Source organism: Equus caballus, chromosome X (genome assembly GCF_041296265.1).
Source record: "Equus caballus isolate H_3958 breed thoroughbred chromosome X, TB-T2T, whole genome shotgun sequence".
NCBI classification, from domain to species: domain Eukaryota; kingdom Metazoa; phylum Chordata; class Mammalia; order Perissodactyla; family Equidae; genus Equus; species Equus caballus.
In genome coordinates this window covers 132,467,320-132,490,439 of record NC_091715.1, presented here as the reverse complement: position 1 = coordinate 132,490,439, position 23,120 = coordinate 132,467,320, and the positions used below count along the sequence as shown (strand labels likewise).

General features: G+C 39.7%; 1 protein-coding gene across 2 annotated transcripts in view; it reads left to right on the top strand.

Moving 5' to 3' along the window:
- Positions 1-9,876: 9,876 nt before the first annotated feature.
- MCF2 (MCF.2 cell line derived transforming sequence) overlaps positions 9,877-23,120 on the top strand; it is a 117,268-nt gene continuing 104,024 nt past the window's right edge. Inside the window, exon 1 of one of the 2 annotated variants that reach the window (XM_023633414.2) lies at positions 9,877-10,004. In XM_023633414.2, coding sequence (XP_023489182.2) covers positions 9,897-10,004 — 108 coding nt within the window. In that variant the 5' untranslated portion in view covers positions 9,877-9,896. The remainder of the gene's footprint in view (positions 10,005-23,120) is intronic. The other variant, XM_070258078.1, reaches the window with a different exon arrangement.

Here is a 23,120-nt window from a genome sequence, read left to right as displayed (position 1 = left end):
GCACTTACTATGTGCCAGGCACTGTTCTAATGACTTACAAATATCTCCTTCTTTAATCCAACAACCCTATGAAATAGGTACTAACATTTCTCTAAATGTGATAGATAAGGAAACTGAGTCACAAACCAAGGTCACACAGTCTGGTAGAGCCAGATTTTGAGCCTGGGTTTTCTGATTAGAGTCCATGCATTTAACAAAGACAACCGTGTTTCCATCATTATACCACTCCGGATGGCATGAATAAACATAAATCATCACAATATTAATACAAACTATTAATATTAGCCATGAGAAAACAAGAGACAGACCCCAAGTGAGGGATATTCTACACAGTAACTGGCTTGTAATCTTCAAAATTATCAAAACCGTAAAAGACCCAGAAAGGAAGGCCCAGATAAAGGAAATGACGACATAACTAAGTGCAGCATATGATCCTCAGTTGGATCTTGGACCAATAATTGGACATTAGTGGAATAATTGGTGAAGTTTGACTACAGTATATGTTAAATACCATTATATGGGTTATATCAATGTTAATCTGATTTGGGGCCAGCCCCGTGGCTGAGTGGTTAAGTTCGCACGCTCCACTTCGGTGGCCCAGGGGTTCGCCGGGTCAGATCCTGGGTGCGGACATGGCACCACTCATCAGGCCATGTTGGGGCGGCGTCCCACATGCCACAACTAGAAGGACCCACTACTAAAATAAAATATACAACTATGTACTGGGGGGATTTGGGGAGAAAAAGCAGGGGGAAAAAAATCTGATTTTTGAAATTGTGCTGTGATTATATACAATGTTGTATTTTGGAGAATCTGAGTGGAGAGTATGTTGGAATTCTTTGTAATATTTTTGCAATAAGTCTGAAATTACTTCGGAATTACAATTTGAAAAATAAGAAGTTAAAACACAGTGAAGCATAAAAATATGAATAGGGGAGGACATTTAATTGCGCTGACTGTAGAAGACTGCAATAGAATTGATGATTAGCTAGTATCTGCATAGTACTTTATAGAATGCTTTTACATACCTTTTGTAATCTTCACAACAGCCCTATGTAGAGATCATTAAACTCCAGATTCTTACAGATAAAGAAACTGAGGCTCAGGAAAGTTAGTTATCTTGTTGCCGGTCCCTCAGGAATGAACCCAAGTCTGACCCATGTGTTTCCCACTACACCACACTGTGCAGTTTGTCTAGGACTCCTAAGCATGTCCTGCTGGTGTCTAGAATGATTAAAAAAGCAAATCTTATTGCAGTCATTTTCCTGTAGGCCCATCAGGATGCAGTCAGTCCTATCCCAAATCACACCATGAACCGGAGTCATGCCAGCGCTCGTAGGGTTGAGGTCGGTGACCTTAGAATGCCCCAGACCCAGTTTTCCCTTTCATCCCTTTCATCTTATTTGATGGTATTGAACTGGGCTTCCCTCACATACTTTTTCAGGTGTTTCCCTGAGGTAAGTTTTCCCACCTACTCCTGTTTCCCACCATCTGAGTGAATACAAGCAAGCTCCTACAATTTTAATGAGGTATCAGCTTAGCCACCTACTCCCAGTATCTAAAGTATTTACATCACTTAAAGCAAGAAGATAGGGATATTGCCGGCACCCTCCATCTCAAATGATTCTACCCCACTCCTACCAGAAGTCAGGCTAAGGGATTGTTATTCAGCATTAACCGAACTGGGTTGTATGAAACATTAGGATCCTGGGAAATGGTGTTAGGTATTCCTCGAAAAATGCACCTCCACACTATGTGGCTTTAAGAAGATACTGCATTTCTTTCTATAGTTGTCCTGGCACCTCCCTTCCTCTCATCATCAGCCATTAATACTTTTTGCTACATGTATAGGTCCATATCTACTTTCTATTTCCTCTTAACTTCCTCCTGACTTCTTTTTTAATAATGACATGTAACAGACTAAAAATCCAGAAGAATAAGTGTGTCAGAACTGGGTGTGTGCTAATCTTGGGCTGAACTGACCCCTCAGGGCTGGTGCCCACTCCTTCCCACCCCAAAGCCTCAGGAACCAGGTAGAAACCCCTGCAGCGGGCTGAGTGCTCCTTGGTTCCAGGCTTCTCCTGCCCAATTCCTGTGTTGAACCTCGTGCATGGAATTCTAAGGAGCTACAACTTGCCTTCCCATTTATCTTCCCATTTTGTGGAGCCTGTGGGACACCGGTGCTCTTTTTTGCTTTCACTTCCATGCTCCACAGCCCAACAACCCAGACTGTCCCAGGCTTCTAGGGGACCAGCCCTCTAGCTTGCCCTTCTCTTCAGAGATGAAGATCAGACTGCATATGAAATGATGAGGAAAAGGCTGTGAGTGAGGAGGCCCTGAAGATTTTTCTGAATAAAGTTTATGGACTTTAATGCATAGACTTGGCACAATTGTTTGGTTCAGAAACATTCTGATCTTCGGTGTGTTTGGGATAATATTGCCTGGTAAATAATTTCTAAGGAGTAACTTGACACTGAATCTTATAATTTGCTAAATTCAGGTGTGGCAAACGTCAGTACAGTATAGGGGATACAGCATGATGTAGTAGAAAGAGTACCAGAGCAAGGGGATCTGAGTTCAAGTTTCAGCTCAGCCACACAGTATGACCTTGGGCAAGTCACAATCTCCCAGTGATCTAATCTGGGAAGTGGGGGTAACGTACCTGTCCTGCAGTGTGGAGAGTTTTACGTGAGATCATGCATGTTAAAACACCTAGCTAGCTAGGTGCTAGCTAGTCTTAGCACATACCTGGTGCTAAGAAATTGTAAAACATCATATTTTTATTAAACCATAAAATAGGAAGTAACCAAAAGCAAAGAAACTGAGAAAGCATCCAATTCAGTCCCTTAATTTTACATAGAAGAAAGCTGAGGTCCAAAGAAGAGGAAGTGCTCTATCCAGAGTCATATAACCAGTTAACTGCAGAGGCAGAACCAGATGCTATGTCTCTAGAGTGAGGAAGCCAATATGTTTCCCCTTTTCAAATACTTCCAATGTTTTGAGTTCCTATAATCAGCAATTGTTAGACAACTTCTCTTTCATTTTTGCTTTCCACCTGCTGGACTCAATTTTGCCTCTTGAGACAACAGAAAACAAGATGACTCCCTTTGACAAGACAGCCTTTTATGTATTTCAGGACTGCTCTCATGTTCCTCCACCCCTTTTCCAGGATACCCATCTCCAATGCTGTCAACTCATCCTTTGTATGACAAGCTTTCCAGAACCATCACCATCCTGGTCACTTGTCTCTGACTAGGCTCCCATTCATCAATGTCTCTCCTAAAGGGTGGCATTAAGAACAGAGTGCAATATTGCAGCTATACGGTAGAACAATTACTTTCCTTGACCTATTAACTCTGTTTCCATTTATGTGGCCAAAGACTGCATTTGCCTTATCAGCCACATCATGCTGTTGGCCCATATATTTTCACTTAAAGTGTTACCGAGCCATGTGTTCCTGTATTACTTTCCTGGGGCTGGCGTAACAAATTACTATAGACTTCATGGCTTAAAACAACAGAAACGTATTCGCTCATAGTTCTGGAGGCTAGAAGTCTAAATCAAGGTGTGAACAGAACCACACTCACTCCGAAGGTTCTATAGGAGTTATTCCTTGCCTCTTCCAGCTTCCGGTGGTTCCAGGAGTTCCTTGGTTTGGGGCTGCATAACTCCAATCTCTGCCTCCATCTTCAGCATGGCGTTCTGTTGTCCCTGTCTCTCCTTTGTGTCTCTCTCATAAGAATACTTTTCATTGGACTTAGAGCCCACAGGGATAATCCAGGATGATCTCACGTTGAGATTCTTAATTACATCTGCAAAGACCCTCTTACCAAATAAGGTCACATTCACAGGTTCCAGGGATTAGGATGTGGACATATATTTTGGGGACCACTGTTAACCCACTACAGCCTCCCATCCTATAATTGCACCATTGTCTTTTGGAGCATGAATGCAGGACCTTTTTATTTACCTATGTTTTATTTATTATTGGTCTTCCTAAGCCATACCAGCTCGTTTAAAAATTATATCACAATAGTGAGTATAGTGTTTTGCTGATTTTGCATTTACCTGCTACTGTGGGACCTCTAATCACCCATTGAAGTCCTCTCTCCTTCAGGCTCTCATAAGAGCTCTCTTCGTATGACATCTGAAGGTCTCCTCTGCTCCTACTCTGCCTCCCTACAGTGAGATGTCCATATCCACAAATCTGCTGTGAAGGTATCACACTAATCCCCCCTCCAACCATGGGTACCACCATGTGATTGATGCTGTCTCCCTGAATGTAGGTGTCACAGAAGGAAGCCCTCCCTCCACCTCTTCTGTGGTCCCAAAACAATTTCTTTCCCTTGTGTTCCCTACATCTCACACAGATGTCATATAGTGTTGTTTTTCCCTAGCAGGGAAAGAGTCTATGGGCCTGATCCTCCCCATGGGGCCTGGGCCAAAGGACAATCTGAATAATAGAAACATTTGCTCCCTGGCCCTGGCCTGGGCCCAGGCTATCTGCTCCCATCACTCTCTCTGCTTCCCTTTTCACGTCACTTGTTCAATATCTTCTTTCTCTGCTAGTCTGCAGGCTTCGTTGAGGGCAGTGACTAAATCAGTCTTGTTCATCACTATGTCCTCATTGCCCAGGGCAGTGCTGGTCACACTGCAGGACCCCTAGCAAATGTTTATTGAGTGAACAAATGCTGAATGACTGGTGGTACTAGATCACCTGAGAGGAAGTTGTGACACTCACTGTCTGTCACACTGTACCTGCACAAGTGTCATCCCGAGGCCACACAGCATAGAAGTTAAGCATATGAACTCTGCCACTTACTATAAGGTTGATTTTGAGCAAGTCATTTAGTATCTGTGTGCCACAGACTTCTCATGTGTAGATGGGAGATGATAACAGTGCCTACATCATATGGTCGTGTAAGTGAACTGCACATGAAGTGCTTTTAAAAAGTGCCTGGCACGGAGTAGGCCCTAAGGTTGATCAAATAATATCATACTTTATTGGTTTACATATTTCCCCCCACTATACTTGTAAGCTCCCTGAGGGCAGGACCCCTGTCTGTTTTTGCTCCCCATATATCCCTCAGTGGCTAGCACAGTGTCTGGAAAATTGTATGGCTCAATATTTGTTGAATGAATGAACTAATGGAACTACTCAAAGTCTTTCTTCTCCTAATAACTAGCCTAATTACTGTCCCTGTGCCTAGATACATCCCTTAAGTGATTTCCTTCCTGTGAGGCTCCTCAGTTCCTTTCTAGATCTAGACCCATTACAGAGTTGCTTTACAGATCTTCTAGACAAGCTCCCATGTGGATGAGTCCTGACAAAAGCACAATTTTAAGTCTGAGCTGGAGTCCTCACTATACTGTTTTTTTGAAAGATTCACCCTAAGCTAATAGCTGTTGCCAATCTTCCTCTCTTTTTTTTCCCTCCCCAAAGCCCCAGTAAATAGCTGTATATTCTAGTTGTAGGTCCTTCTAGTTCTTCTATGTGAGCTGCTGCCACAGCATGGCTACTGACAGACGGGTGGCATGATTCCACATCGAGGAGCTGAGCCGGGTCCGCTGAAGCAGAGTGCACCGAACTTTAAACACCAGGCCATCCGGGCTGGCTCCCTATACTGGTTTTTAACCCAGTATTCCAACTTATTGAGATCTTTTACATCTCGATTCTGTAATCTCTGGTGATACTGCTACCTCCAAGCTCTGTAATATGTACAAATTTGGTAGGCATACTTTTTAAGGTTTGATTCAAGTTATTGATTCAAAATAAATAACTTTGACTGCAATCCATTACACAAATTATATATCGAAAATTGTGTACAGGCAGACCTAAATATATATTCATCACAATAACTGGTAAATAATCATAAATGAGAAAATTCTAGAAGTAATAACTGCTTTATAAAGATATGGTTGATGATAGTTGAATGTAATGTATAAGGTGGCAGACATTAATGATTATACTACTGAAAAATAACTCAAGAGTGTAATTTCCTTGTACGATAGAAGTATGAGAGTCAAATCTCACATTTTCAGTACAGTTCAACAGGATGCGTATTTGTGGGAGAAATTCCACTTAGATTTCTCCAATAATTAAACTCATGTGAGCCATCACAGGACAGATGGCTGTGCTATTTAAAACAAATTATAACCTTTAAGGATGAACATGTACTATTGAAATCTAAATATAAATTTGCTTTGAATTTTAATTGAATAGTACTATTGTTTAACAGGTAAGACTGATGTAAAGACTTTGGAGTGTTCTTTTTTAATAAAGTAGGAATATACCTTAAATGACAAAAACATAAGTCAGGCAAAGATTTATTATGCAATTTGTCAATATTTCTGGAAGCTTTTGAAAAACCTTTTCCTGACATTTAAATTATCTGTTCTATTGAATAATTTTGGAACTAGAAAGGGATGACAGATTTTTATCTTGTTTTCTTTCCATGCCTTAAAATTGGCCTGTATATAAAATTTCAATAGCAATTTTAACTTTCTTGTCAATCACTAAAGTGTCATCAAGGGGTGTGAGTAACATTGTGTTCACTGATGGCATATTCAATACTTTCCCCTCGAGACCCTCCTTTTGATTATAGGAAGTCTCCTGACCATTTGATTGAAAGCACTGTCTAATCCAATGTTTAGATTTCAGTGTGTTGGAGTTTTTTTTTTTTTTATTTTTCTTATCCTTGTAGTATTTAAAATGCAATTTTGTCTATTTGAGATTTTTAATGATAGAGTTATGAAAGAACTCATTGTGCAAATGTAATCTGTTAACCTTATTTCATCACTAGTTTGACATTGAAAGCCTAGACATGTTTTTCTTCACACTTATTAAAAAGCTATTGCCAGTGGGAAATGAGTATGCTTTAATGCTTATTAAAAATATTGAAAGTTATAAACAGTATCATCTCAAAATGAATGAAACCAAAATGCCATAATATTAAACATGGTAGCCATGAATAGCGCAATTAAGGCTGAGTTTTGCTTTTCTGTCTTTTTATGCTTTTCCATAGTTTGCAAATCTTCCACTATAAGCATGTATTACTCTCATAATAAAAAAATGCAAACACAAAACATAACACAGTTCTCAAAGAATAAAGATGTAAAAAGTTTGAACACTTGAGTACTCACATTTCTTAGTTAAGAGCTTTAATCTGAAGTCGTGTTGTTACTTTGTCAGTAAACCCCTTCTATTTGAACACTGAAATCTACATTGTTGATCCATAAAAGCTGCTCATTTGTGCGAAACACAGTGCAAGTGAAGTGCTATGCAGAACACCAGGGCTATGATATTTCTGTTCATTTACACTTACATTTTCAAATGTGGCAAGCTTGCATGATGGAGTAACTGATGACTGCTTGGATGCAAATTACAGAGAGTGCTAGGAGTGACGCGCTAACACTAGTTCCCAGGGGGCTTTCAGAGTGGGTGCTTTCTCGGATGCTTTTCCCCATCCACCTTCTCTGCTCTTCTACTCCTCTAGCTTCTGTACAGTGATCAGTGAGGTGATTTTCTTGTAATTCCATTCTCTGTGCCCTGGCTTGAGAATATGGTGATACTACAATGCCAGTGAATGTTCACAGAGTTTGAGAAAAGAGGTGGCAGAAATTAAAATGCATGATGCTGCATTTCCTACAAGAATATTCATAAGATCTCAAGTTAACGAGTAACTGTCTACTTTTAGTACAAGAAACAAACCAAAAAGCAAACAAAACCCATAAACTATTTGTTCAAATGGCAAAAAATGTCTACCGTTATTGTAATAATAATTTTGGAAGGGTAATTTTAGAAAATTATTGAATTTCAGATGAAAATCCATTTTAGTTTATCTGATGTTTTCCTAATTTAATGTTTTATTTTTGATACCTACTCAAAATCAAGCAATACCTAATAATATAAATAAGAAAGTTACTTAACGTCCCAAACCCCCTCAGCTAACCATATTCTTCAGAATATTTCTCTATACATATATATACACACACATATAACATGGATATATATACACACACATACCTATATATGCATATGTATAATTTTATATAATTGGACCATGTTATGCACACTATTTTATGTATATGTATACATATTTTTTTAACTGAGAAAAGCCATGAAGACCTTTCCATATTAATTGATTCAGATATATAGCATCCTTTGAAATCACTGTGTGATATTTTATTGGTTTCATGTACATGGATTATTCAACCATTCCATAGTTGATGGCTATTTAGGTTTCTTCTCCTCCTTCTCTTTCTCGTCCTTCTCTTCCTGCTCTTGTGAATGACCTGGCAATACAGTCTGTACAAAAATATTTACACACTTATCAAATTAGCCTCTAGTGTAAAATCAAAGGTGGGGAATTCCTGGGGCAAAGGATGTGTACATTTAAAATTCTGATACATATGGACAAGCTTTCTCTCAGAAAAGCTGTATCAATCTGTAGCCCCAACAACAGTAAGCCCATTTACCCTCATCATTAAGTATTACCCATCTTTTATCATTCCCAATAGATTGGAGGTTGGCAAACTACAACTCATGGGCCAAATCCAGTAAGCATCTTTGCTTTTAATGGGTGATTTAAAAAAAGACAATGAAGAACGTGTGACAGAGACTGTAGATGGCCACAAGATGGAAATATCTGCTATCTAGATTTTTACAGAAAAAGTTTGCCAACCAGTGGTTTAGAGGAAAAGTAGTGTCTTTCTTTTGATAGTATTTGCTTTTCTTTGCTTATTTGTGAATTTAAATATTTTAAACATGTAGGTGTTTGTATTTCTTCTGTCAATTACATTTCCTTTACCCATCGTCCTGTTAAGTTCCTCATCTTTTTTCTTTCCTTACTTGGAAGAGCTCTTTATCTAGTAGGAAAATGTACATTTTGTCATTTATTTTGCAAGTATTTTTCTGTGTCAAATTACCATTACATATGGCATCTTTTTACATTACAAAGGAAGTTTTAATGAGTATGTGATCAATGCAAGTGTTCAGAGAATGACAGTGGGTGCGATTTTAGATATGGCAGTGAAAGCAGTTCTCTCTGACAAGATGACATTTGAGCAGAGAATTGAAATAAGCAAGAAGGGAGCCCTTTGGATCTATGGATGAAGGGGAATCCTAGCAGTGGAAACAGCAAATGCATGGACCCTGAGATAGGAGCTTACGTGGCATATTGGAGGTACTGCGTGAAGGCCAGCGTGACCAAAATGGAGGGAGAGCAGGAGGAGTTGAAATCAGAGATCAGGAAGGATGAGATCATGTGGTACCTTGTAGGCCATGGTAAAGATGCTGGCTTTTATTTTGATTGTGATGGAAGTTTGGAGCATTATGAACAGAGTGACCTTATCTGACTTAAGTTTTAGAAGGATCCTTTGAGTCGAATTTTGTTGTCTATTTTTAAATATGTTTGATATTTTCTTGTTATAAACTAAATATATGTCCATTTTCAAATATGTCTATAATATAGAAAAGCATAAAGAACCAAGTAAGAGCAAGAGTATTTTAATAAGCCTTTAGGGATACTCACATGTACACGTATATGTATGTGTGTATATATATATATACACACACACACACATATCTTAAGGTTGGGAGGCACCTTAAAGATCTTCTACTCCAGCCCCCTGTATGTTTTCAGCAAAAATACTTTACTTTGAACCTGGCAATCTAACTTTTTTGTAGTGGAATCTCCACTTCCCCATCTTGTCCTTATAAATAAAACAATTATAGGTCCCCCCTTCCTCTACTGTGATACAGTGTATGGTTTATAAAATTGTTTTCTGAGTTCTACTTCAAGTCAAGGCTTTTCTACATTTGTAGCTGCTGACAGCAGGTTGGTTTTGAAACATTTTTTCAAATCTTCATGTTTAATTCGAAGTTAAGAGCAAGAATGAGTCTGCTTTCAGAGCAGGCGGAGAGAGAGGCTGTGATGAACTGTGACTCCTTTTGGCTGAAGAAACAGAATGAGCAGCGACTGTCTTATGGACAAACATTTGTGGTAAGGATTCTTTGCCTTAGACTAACATAAGAAACTGATTTAGGCATGAGGGGGTCAGTCTTGGAATATTCCCATATAAAATAGCATCAACCTACCCAGTCACTTCCATTACTTGAAGTAGTCGCTTTATCCCCAGAATCCCAGTTCTGGGACCAATGACTTGCAGGACACAGTGTAGTTCGTGTGAAGGTATATGCATACATACAGGCTGCGAGGACCTGCTTCACATTGCTCCAGCACTTCTTTGTCTATTCTTCAGCTGTCTCCTAAAAATAATCAGGGGTGAAAGGCAGGCGGGAATTTCCCAGGTCTGGATTAGGGCTTCCCCAGTAGTGAAGCTGGGATTGCTAGTGTAACAGATCTGGTCAGCTGGCTCTTTATCGCTGGGCTTCATGGGATAGCTGGACCTTGGTGGGGTCCCTATGGAATCCAAGGGTCTCAGACTCTGAGCTTTAGAGTGATTAGGACATGAGAAACTGCGTAATGGTACTTGAACTTACACAGATTGGCTTCTAACTTTGGGTGCTGGATTATTCATTTTCAGTGGGGAAAAGACCTTTCCACTAGTTGTGTCCAGTTCGTTTTAAGCACATTTTTCCAGAACCAAAATGCCTAGAAACTGCTTTGGTCCGCAGAAAGTGACTGGGATAGACTCAGAGAGCAAAGAAAAATAGAAGGTCTTGAGGACAGTCTTCTGAAAGACTATGGTAATATTTCTCTCTCTTTTTTTTTTAGCAGAGTGTCCAGTGAGGCAAAACTTTATATTTTATTCTTGCTCTGTAGTATTGATTTGTGGAGGTAGAAAGTTTCTGAGGAAAGAGTGGGCGCATTTATGTAAGGAGCCTGGAGGTCTTCTAAGAATGAAAGGTGGGAGACTCCAATTCTTCTTTCTCTGATGTGCAAAGTCCTTAAAGCCTGTTTGGGTGGGACCAAAAAGGCCCCAGAGAAGGCTTACTGCATTTGGTTAGAAGGAGGCAGGAAGAGATGGAAGCAGCGCCCTCTCGGAGCCCTCTGCTCTCCCATCTGAGCTGGTTGTTCTCCAGGCTTGCTGCACATCTTTCTTTCTAGAATTTCCTTTATCTGCACTTCTGGATTGGACCACTATTTCCTAGATTCCTTGTCTTCCTCTTTATTGAGTTAATTCTTCATTTGGGGAGAATACATTCTCTAGTAACTTCCTAAGAAAGGTTTATGAGTGATAAGCTTTTTAAATATTATTATTTGCCTGTCTGAAAATGTCTTCAGTCTACCTTTATATTTGTTTAAGAATTTGGCTCAGTAAAGAATTCTAAATTGAAAAATATTTTCCTCATGATTTTGAATGTATTTTTCCATTAGTTTCTAGAATCTAGTATTGCTACTAAGAAGTTCAATGCCATTTTGATTCTTATTCTTTTTTAAGAGATTTATTTTTTTCCTTCTGGAAATATTTGAGCTCTTTTTCATATCTCTGGTGTCCCTAAAAACTCATCAGAGTGTATTTCAGTGTACTTCTTTTTCAATCATCACGTTTTGCCTTTGAGGGGCCCTTCTAATACAAACATTCATGTTCTTCAGTTCTAGATCATTTTTCTTCCACTTCTATTATTTCTTTGAAATGCTCCTCTTCATTTTCTCTGTTCTTTCTTGGGCTCCTGTGGAAGAGTGGGCCTCCTGAATTGATTCTCCATGTTTCTTTTCTCTCACTCAGCACTGTCAGATAATCCCACCATACTTTCCTAGAAACTCAGTTTTTATGATTATTTCACTCTTCCCTTCTTTCCTCAAAGTTCCTACACCTGCTCCTCCTCCTCCTCCTCCACACTGTTATCTGATGATTCAGAAAGAAAATAGATTCAGGAGGCCTCTTAAGGCGTGTTACTGAGATTAACACTTGCAGAAGAATAGGGAGGAGAAGGAAGATTGGGCAGAGGAAGGAGTCAAACTGTAAAGTACCCTCTACAGAAGCCTCATGCAACGCCAGAGGCACTTCTGAGGATGGGCTAATACGTCGGAGTGCGCCCTATGTGGGGCAGGGGAGCTGGCCCTCGATACCCCATATTGTTCAGTCATTCAGTATGGGTTGCCCTTGGTAGGGGCTATGACCTTGGGTTGGATGGCTCTTTTCAGCTGAGGCAATCACTGCAGGGTGCTGACAGCTGAAGACTTTTATCTAGCAGTATTTTCAACAGATTGAAGAGTAAATCCTTCACTCCTGAAGGGGGATCTGAATGACACATCACAACTTCTAATACATCAGCCTACCTGCACCTGTCAGTGGTGTACTGGAATCAGCTCAAACCAGGCCCGGAGAGCCGAGTTTCTGCATCTCTTCCCAACCTTGCATTCAGTGATATCGAGTTGGTAGGGTTTTAATTGGCCCTTCCATTAAATTTTTTAAATTTTGCCAATAATTTTCAGCTCCAAGAGCTCTCCTTCTTGTTCTTTGATCGTTCCCTCTCCATAGTATCCCACTATTCTTTATGGACTATAATAATGACTTGGATCTTTCAGTGTATAAACAATTAGTGTTGTTTTTAAAGTTCTCTGTCCCCTGAATTATGTCTGTTAAATCTCCCACGGATTTTTTTCACTTGCCTATCCATCCATATATCAACTCTTCAAATAAACAACCAGGCACTGGTTTAGGTGACGGTGATACAACAGCGAACAAGACACAAAATGTCCCTGTCCTGTGCTTCTGTGCTCCTGGAGGCAGTCAGACAATAAACTAATAAATGTGCAAATATATAATAGAATTTAATGAGGTCGTCTTTGCTCTGAATGAAAAAAAAAATCAGTGCAACAGATAGAGCATGTGGGAATAGGGGGTTGTCTGTTTTAAATAGAGTGATTTGGGAAGGTGTCCCTGCAGGGATAACATTTGAGCAGAGACCTGAATACAGTGTGTGAGCAGGCCAGGTAAACCATTGCAATGGGAGGTAGCCCAGGGGTCATGGGCTCTCAGAAGAGAACAAGCATGCCACGTCACAGGAACAACAAGAAGGGTAGTGTGGCTGGAGCAACGTGCACCAGGAGGCAGAGTGGTAACAGCTGGTTTTGGGTGGGGGGGCAGATCATCTTCACTTTTTTATCTTGGTCTCTCTTTGCAGCTGGTGACTTGTAAAAGTCAGAGTTCTACCAGAGACACACAACCAGTAAGGGGTGTGTGTGTGTGTGTGTGTGTACACACACATATATATGTATCTTTCTATAGATAGAGAGAGATCGAGACAGACAGAGACAGAGACACAGAGTTATTTCAAGAAATTGGTGTACACAATGGTGCGGGCTGTCTAGGCAGGTTTGAAATCAACAGGGCAGACCTGCAGGCTGGAGACTCTGGGAGGCACTAATGGTATAGACTAGAGGCAGAGTTTCTTCTTCCTCAGGGAAACCACTGTTTTGCTGTTAAAGCCTTTCAATGGATTGAATAAAGCTATCCAGATTTTCAAGGGCAATTTACTTTGCTTAAAGTCAACTGATGGTAGATGTTAACCCCATCTACAAAATATCCCACAGCAACACCCAGATTAGCGTTTGATTGAATAACTATATCCTAGACAAGCTGACAAACAGAAATGACCATCAAGAGTAATTTACCTCAAATATTTAGAGATCCCTGCCAGCCTGTTCACATCTTAAAATGAGGCCCAGAAAAGCTCACTGGGGAGCTTACAGGAGGACTGACAGACTGGAAGCCTTTACTTTAGGATGAGAAAGATGAGGAGTAGAATCATATGATGGGAAGCCCTTAAGCAGCAGAATTTGGAATTTTTTTCCCCAAAGGCCCTTCAGTTTCCCCACAGAAGTCTCTGCTCTCTTGCAAGTGCGAGGAGTGTTGTATATGGATGGTGTGTGAAATGTAAGCCGTACGGCTGGGGAGACAGTAGAAACCTTTACCACACAGAATCTTTTAATGAATCTCCCTGTTTTTAGGCCCAAATCACACTCTTGCCCTTCACAGTACCTGGTATCTCCAAAGCCCAGACCTTTCCAGGGTTCTGCCAGGCAAACTGGCTCCCTTTGATCCACATCCTTTCCTGTGGGTCCCACTCCCACCCATCCAAGCTGCGGCTCTCTCACAGTTAATCATACCTTTATTAACTTTTGACTTTCTCAATTAAGTTGAAATCTCTTCCCCTTTCAGGGCCTTTTCCCATTCTCTTCATCTTTGTGGATTTATAAATTAAAAAACAAAAATAGTGTGGCCTCTTAGAACAGAAGAGAAATAAATAGTGCATTCCATTGGCACTTTCAAACCACTCAGGCTAATTTTTGCATGGAATAGACTTGGTTTAACATTGGGAAGAAGGTGAGGAAAGGTGTGTCCTTCTTTGCACCCTAAGAACCATAGTGGCCCAGAAGAGGTCTGCAGTGGAAACAGCTAGAAACAGAGGCACAATTGGTGGCTGAGGTCCAGCCCAGGGCTACAGACTGTGCAGGGTTTAATGGACATCCCAGGCCTCTGGCTCCATGGCTTGGTAGTGGTGGTAGAATTCTCCTCTAGCTGCAAGATTATTGCAAGTCACATCAAAATATCAGCATTTTATTAACAATTGAGATATGATTATCATCTTTTTCCCTATATTATAACATGCTGTTCCTCCTGCAGGAGGGCCAGATGAGGCTGTTCCATCCTTCTGGCTTAAGTGCCTCCAGATAGGATGACTGAGAGAGGGTCCTGGGTAGAATAAATTATCACAGAGGAGTGGGGATAGGATCCTAAGAAAAGAAATCTGGCCTGGATAAAGATGGAGGGAACCTAAATTGGGGAAAAGGAGGTGGTCAAGTTCAAGGTGAAGTACAGGGAATTGGGCCTAAGAACCTCCCAGGTTCCCATCCTTCTCTCATCATCCTCCTATCATAACTTCTCTTTCTCCCCAACCCTTTTTTAAACGCTCATGCCCCATTCTAAGTTCACTCCATCAGAGACCTCTGGAAGCAGACCAAGGGTATAGACAGACTTGGAGAGAACAGATAGATGACTAGGAAAGAGAAAAAATGCTCACCCTCACAAGGAACCGAGAATCAGTCATTTCAACAACTGAGAGAACTTGGAAGGGTTTGACCCAGAGGAGGGAGGTCCTCAAAACACTTTGAAAATGTGAAATTTTAAATTTTAATGCAGGATATACTTCTGTGTGCACATCTCAAGATTAGATTTTTTAAATGGCAGTGTTCTAAGGAGAAAAAATCTTTTGTTAGTTCAAAAATATTAAGGTTTCAATATTTATATATTAAAAAAGAATAGTATCCATCAACTGATAAATGAATAAACAAAATGTAGTATATCCATAAAGTGGAATATTATTCAGCCATAAAAAGAAACAAAGTACTGATCCATGCTACAAGATGGATGAACCTTGGAAACATGCTAAATGAAAGAATTCAGACACAAAAGGCCACATAGTGTATGATTTCACTTATATAAAAATGTCCAGAATAGGAAAATCCATAGAGATGGAAAGTAGATTAGTAGTTGCCAATAGCTGGTGGTGATGGAGGGCTTGGGAGGTGACAGCCAAAGGGTATGGGTTTCTTTTTGGAATGATGACATTTTCTAAAATTAGATTATTGTGCTGGCTACACATCTCTGTGAATATACTAAAATCATTGAATTATACACTTTATTTTTTTAAATTTTTAAAAAAATTTTTATTTTATTTTATTTTTTTTTTGAGGAAGGTTAGCCCTGAGCTAACATCTGCTGCCAATCCTCCTCTTTTTGCTGAGGAAGACTGGCCCTGAGCTAACATCCGTGCCCAGGTTCCTCCACTTTATATGTGGGACGCTTCCCACAGCATGGCTTGCCAAGCGGCGCCATGTCCGCACCCAGGATCCAAACCAGCGAACCCCGGGCCACTGAGAAGTGGAACGTGTGAACTTAACCGCTGTGCCACCGGGCCAGCCCGAATTATACACTTTAAATAGGAGAATTGTGTGCTATGTGAGTTGTATCTCAATAAGGCTGTTACCAAAAATACCTACAGTATACTGGAATACTAGAATCCTTAATACTAGTATTACAATCGCTAGTAGGTGAATTTCTTCATGGATTGGGAGAGAAGACTATAAGCACTAAGATTCCTTTAAGACAGAGGAAGCCTGAGAAATGTAGAAGTTTGGTCTGGAATAATATTTTCAAGCTCCAGAGTTGAAAGTCATAATTCATTTGTGCCATTGTTTTCATTTCAAAAATGCTAGGATTAGTTAACAGATTTATATTCTAGTTCTAGTTATGCTACAGACTAATAGCATGAACTCAGGCAACTCAGTTTCAAAACCTCATTTTCCTCACCTGGAAAGTGGGGATAAATAAACTGGACCTTCCTTACAGGTTTGTAGGGAGGATCAAATGAGATGACAAATGAAAAAGTGCTTGCAAGTCTGAATGAAGATGAAGGGTGAAAATTAAGATGGTATACTTATTAATTTTATTAATAGCAGTAATGACAGTAACTCTGGCTTATATCAAATTAAGATGGCACCCTGCCAATCTTATACGTAAAGACTTGAATTTTTAAACTTGGCCTTATATGAAGTAAATAGCATGTTATATTTTTCATTGGTCATTGTTACCAAAGAATATATAGTTTTGAGAAATAACCAGGTAATATGTATAATTATGGACTTTAGCTTGGGGTTTATTACCTGACCTTCTTTTATCCTCTTGTGACCTACATAACCACTCTGGTGAAAGTGGTTTAACTTGATCATCTTTTCAGATGCCAGTCTTGAGTTCCAATTCACTTTAATAAATATTTGTTTGGGCAGTATACAAAATTCAGCAGTAAACAGTCTATTTCCATTTCACTGTTTAATTCTAAACTCATCATGGCTAATGTGGAAAGAGGCAGTCCTGGTCAAAAATTAGAGTTGGGAAGTAATGCTTCCAAGTTTCTACTCCTGACTCAAATTTTGTCCCAAGTAGTTATCATTTACATTGCCAATATATCCTCACAGTCTGAGAAAGTACCCAAAGCGTTTCATAAAAAGACTGCCAACATTTACAGGAACAGTTGTTTGCTCCACTACAAGTATAATTGCATTGGAAATATTCTTAAAGCATTTGGTTTATTTGTCAATTATACTTCAAAGCTGAAAAATAAATAAATAAAAAGTATTTGGCCATCAGAACAGAGCAAAGTTTGAAGCAGTTACTTTGTTTAACAAACAACAGAAATTAAAATATTTGCCTCTGAAACAATGTTTTTCTTGGAAAGCAAAGTTTTGGCTTTTAAAATGACAACAAATGAAAAAAATTAAATGATAACAAATGAAAATAAGATTTCTGTGGAATTTCCTGAGAAGGGGTAAACTCTAAGTCAATGTCAGGACCTGGGCTCAGATCAATTAGATCATTAATCTCTTTGAGTTTACTTAGCCCAGGATGTCAAGGAGGCTCCTCAGTATTTAACATGCTTTTCCGAGTCTATACATACATCTAGAAGGTTCTATGAGGCCAATGCAGAAAAAAATGAAATTATATGTCGCATTAATCATAATTAGTTGGAATTCTTTTGGTTGCAAATGATAGAAACGCAACTGCAAACAAGTTTAAGCATAAAAGAAAATTTATTGATCTATGTAACTGAAAAATTCAGGGGGTGGGTATTTATCTTCAGGCATGGCTGGATCCAGATGTTCAAGTACCTGCTTTCATCGCATTGGTTTCATCCTCAGGCAGGCTCTCTTCGCAGCCCCAGGCTTACCTCACCCTTATAACTAACAATCCCAGTGAAGACTTATTCTCCCGTTCACTGGTTCCAGAAAGCCCTGGGATTGTGTCTCATTGCTCTAAACCTATTACAGTAGCCAAGGGGACAGAATACACTGATTTACTAGGCCTGGGTCACCTTCCTACCTGGAGCAGGGGCTTACTGGCAATGTTGTCTGCACGCATTTAGAGTGGGGCAGGGAAGGTCCCCCATAGGAAGATTGAAGTATATAGATGCGAGGCAGGCAAAACGGACGGCTAGCCCTGCATACATGGCACAGACGCTAGTGCAGTGTGAAACTCGATACAGCCCTCTGTAGATACAATCATATCTCACCTATACGAATTGTGAGCTTGCTTTATTCCTATCCTACAAGTGAATTTTTGTTTGGTAATCCTCTCACTTGTCAATAGACTTCCTGAATTCTGCAGGACCTCTCAAAATCAAAGGTAATAAGGAACAAATAAGGATACCTTTTAATTGTATTGTCCCCGTCCATTTACAGCATTTCAGCAATTCTGGTTTCTCAAAACCTGTGCCTAATTTACTATAATAAAATAATATTCCTTGTTACTCAGATTCCCTGTGTTCTACCGAGGAGAGATGAGATTTATGGATTGAGACAAATAGGATGAAACCTTATCATATCACTGTTACCAGAGAGAGTAATTTGTTATAAGGCTAGTTCATCCTTAGACTTCATCCAAGGATATTGATGAAATCCCAAGGGACCTTATTTCCAACGATGTCAGTTACATTGTAAGGCCTGTGGCAAGGGCCCCAAAGACTGTCCCTATAGAGCAACTCAGTGTAGATGGATCTGGATGTGCTATGCAAATTGGGGAAGACTGAGTCATAGCTATGCATTTTCTCCTTCAGCCCTGAGAAACCCTGACGTGGTGTTCTTTGGAACAAGGGTCCACAGAAAAAATAAAGACTGTTGTTCATCTATTATTACTGTATTTGCCCATTCAATTAATCCATATTTTGAGTGCCTACTACATGCCAGGCCCTGGAAGACAGTGCTTAATAAGACATTCCTTCTGCCCTCGAGGACCTCAGAACCTATCTAGATGACAAATCTGCAAGCAATTACAACACATCATGAAAATCAGTTTGAGGGAGATAGGACAAAGGGACATGAGAGAAGGTGTCTTTCTTAGGGAATGTGGCAAAGCTTCACAGAGGAGGTGATCATTTTTAATGACTGCATAATTAACCATACTATGGATGACACAGAAGAAACTCATGTAAGCCCAGTCTTCTGGCTCCTCTCTCTCTCTCCCTCTCATCTATTTTCCTGTCTGTCTGTCTGTCTGTCTGTCTGTCTATCAATCAATCTATCTGTCCACTCAATGTTTCTTCCAACTTTTTTTTCGGTGCCTATAGATGCCATGTAGTTGACATTATACTGCATATTCATCTTACATCAGAGAGGCCAATCAACAAAAGATCATGAACGTTTTTTCATGTTCTTAATTCTTCAAGAGTGTCATTTTTATTTAACTATTTACTTATTTTGAGGAAGATTAGCCCTGAGCTAACATCTGCCACCAATCCTCCTCTTTTTGCTGAGGAAGACTGGCCCTGAGCTAACATCCGTGCCCATCTTCCTCCACTTTCTATGTGGGACGCCTGCGACATCATGGCTTGACAAGCAGTGCTTAGGTCAGCACCCCAGATCTGAACCGGCAAACCCTGGGCCACCAAAGCAGAACGTACGAACTTAACTACTGTGCCACTGGGCCAGCTCCCAGAATGTCATTTAAAAAAAATTAGACTCTCTATGTTAAGATAATTGTGGATTTATAAACAGTTGTAAGAAATAATACAGAGAGAGCTCATATACCCTTTACCCAATTTCCTGCAATGGCAACAGCTTGCAAAACTAGAGTACAGTATCACAACCAGTATATTGACATTGATGCAATCAAGAAACAGAACAGTTCCATCACCACAAGGGAATGTCATTTTTCTTTTTTTTTCGGGGGGGGGGGGGTTAGGAAGATTTGCCCTGAGCTAACATCCATTGCCAATCCTCCTCATTTTTCACTTGAGGAAGACTAGCCCTGAGCTAACATCTGTGCCAATCTTCCTCTACTTTGTATGTAGGATGCCTCCACAGCATGGCTGATGAGTGCAGTAGGTCTGCACCCGGGATCCAAACCCATGAACTCTGGGTTGCCGAAGTGGAGCACATGGAACTTTAACTACTTGGCCATGGGGCAGGCCCCTGGGAATGTAATTTTTAATAACTGCTTAATAATCCATTTTATGGATGTGTCATAATTTGTTAATCCCGCTATTGTTTGCCATGTAGGTTGCTTCCAGTTTGGGACTATAACAAATAATGCTGTAGAGAACATCCTTGTATATAAATCTTTGCCAAACTCTCTGATTATTTCTGTAGGGAAAATTCCTTGAAGAAGATTTGCTGAGTCAAAGAATATGTACATTTTAAGGTTCTCAATATTGACTGCCAAATTGCTTTCCAGAAAGTTTGTACCAATTTACACTCCTGCAGTGCATGAAAGTGCTTGGCTCACCACATTAACTAACGTGGAGTATTAAAAAAGTCTTTGCCAATTTGATGGGTGAAAAATGATATCTTGGGGCTTGGGGGTTTTACTTTTATAATTATTGAATGCAAACATTCATATATATATACATATATATGTATATACTAGGTTTTTAAAAATGTTTCTCCTGAGAGTAATCTGTTCCTATCTTTTGACCATTTCCATTGCATTTTCTTATTAATTTACAAATACTTTTTACATGTTAAGGATATTGTTTTTTAACAGCTTTATTAAGATAAAATTAAAATACCATACATTCTACCCATTTCAACTATACAATTCAATGACTTTTAGGATATTCACAGAGTTGAGCATCCATTAGCACAATCAACTTTAGAACATTTTATCACCCTAAAAAGGAACTCTAATCCCCTTAGCTGTTACCCCCAATCCCTCCATCCTCCCCATTCCCTGGCAACCACTATTCTACTTTCTGTCTCTATGTATTTGCCTATACTGGACATTTCATATAAATGGGATCATAAAATATGTGGTCTTTTGTGACTGGCTTCTTTCACTGAAGCATGTTGTTTTCAAGGTTCATCCATGTTGCAGCATGTATCAGAATTTCATTCCTTTTTAAAGCCAAACAATATTCCATTGTATGGATACACCACATTTCGTTTATCTATTCATCCACTGATGGACATTTAAGTTGTTTCAATCTTTTGGCTATTATGAATAATGCTGCTATGAACATTCATGTACAAATCTCTGTGTTGACACATTTTCATTCCTTTTGGTTAGATACCTGGGAGTGGAATTGCTGGGTTTATGTGGTAACCCTCTCTCTCTCTTTTTTATTTTTGGTGAGGAAGATTGGCTTTGTGCTAACAGCTGTTGCCAATCTTCCTCTTGTTGCTTGAGGAATATTAGTCCTGAGTTAACATCTGTGCAAATCTTCCTCTCTTTTGTATGTGGGTCACCACCACAGCATGGCTGATGAATGGTGTAGGTCCACGCCCGGGATCCCAACCTGCAAACATGGGCCGCCAAAGTGGAGAGCAGTGGACGTAACCACTACACCGTGGGGCCACCCCCCATGTGGTAACTCTATTTTTGAGGAACTGCCAAGCTATTTTCCACTGCAATATTTTATACTCCTGTCAACAATCAGTGAGGGTTCCATTTTCTCTACATTCTTGCCAATTCTTGTTATTGTCTGTCTTTAATTATAACCATCTTAGTGGATGTGAAGAGGTGTCACGTTGTGGTTTTGACTTGCATTTACCTGATGGCTAACGATGTTGCTCATCTTTCCATGTACTTCTTGACCATTTGTACATCTTCTTTGGAGAAATGTCTATTCAAATACTTTGCACATTTTTGGTTTGTCTTTTTTTTCTTTTGAGTAAGATTAGCCCTGAGCTAACATCCGTGCCCATCTTCCTCTACTTTCTATGTGGGACACCTACCACAGCATGGCTTGCCAAGCGGTGCCATGTGCTCACCCAGGATCTGAACCAGTGAACCCTGGGCTGCCAAAGTGGAACATGCGCACTTAACTGCTGTGCCATCGGGCTGGCCCCTGGTTTGTCTTCTTATCTTAGCATTGTAAGAGTTCTGTATATATTCTGGACACTAGACTCTTGTCAGATATATGATTTCCAAACATTTTCTCCCATTCTGTGAGTTATCTTTTCATTTTCCTGATAGTGTCCTTTAAAGCATAATTAAAAAAAATTTTTTATGATATCCAGTTTATTTAGTTTTTCTTTTGTTGCCTGTGCATTTGGTGTTATATCTAAGAAACCATTGCCTAATTCACGATCATGAAGATTTATGCCTCTGTTTTCTTCTAATGGTTTTATAATTTTAACTCTTACATTTCGGTCATTGATCTACTTTGAATAATTTTTGTATATGATGTGAGATCCAATTACATTTTTTTGCATATGGATATCCAGTTGGCCCAGTACCATTTGTTGAAAAGAATATACTTTCTCCATTGAATTATCTTGGCACTCTGGTCAAAAGATAATTGACTCTAGATGTAAGGGTTTGTTTCTGGACTTTCAATTATATTCCATTGATCTATAAGTCTATTCTTTTTTTTTTTCCTTCTCCCCAAAGCTCCCCAGTCAGTACATAGTTGTATATTTTAGCTGTAGGTCCTTCTGGTTGTGCCATGTGGGACACCACCTCAGCATGGCCTGATGAGCAGTGCCATGTCTGCACCCAGGATCTAAACCAGTGAAACCCTGGGCCACTAAAGCGGAGTGTGCAAACTTAACCACTCAGCCATAGGGCTGGCCCATGTAAGTTTATTCTTATTTTTTAAATTTTTTTTAAAGATTTTATTTTTTCCTTTTTCTCCCCAAAGCCCCCCAGTACATAGTTATATGTTCTTCATGGTGGGTCCTTCTAGTTGTGGCATATGGGACGCCACCTCAGCGTGGTTTGATGAGCAGTGCCGTTTCCGCGCCCAGGATTCAAACCAACGAAACCCTGGGCCGCCTGCAGCGGAGTGCAGGAACTTAACCACTCAGCCACGGGGCCAGCCCCCATGTAAGTCTATTCTTATGTCAATATCACATTGTTTTGATTGTTGCAGCTTTCCAGCAAGTTTTGATATTGGGAAGTATGAGTTCTCCAACTTTTTTTCAAGATTGTTTTGGCTATTCTGGGTCCCTTGAAGGATATTAGTTTTTGATCACTGTATTTCTTTGCAAATAACTTCCCATTTGTGGTTTGACTTTGTTTATACAGAAGTTTTAAAATTTTATGTCAATTTATTGATCTTTTCCTTTTTGATTTTCTACTGCTTTTTTATTTAGAGAATTCTTTTTCATTGTTAATTTTCGAATAGCTTTCTGAACCTAAACTTATTTTTTCTA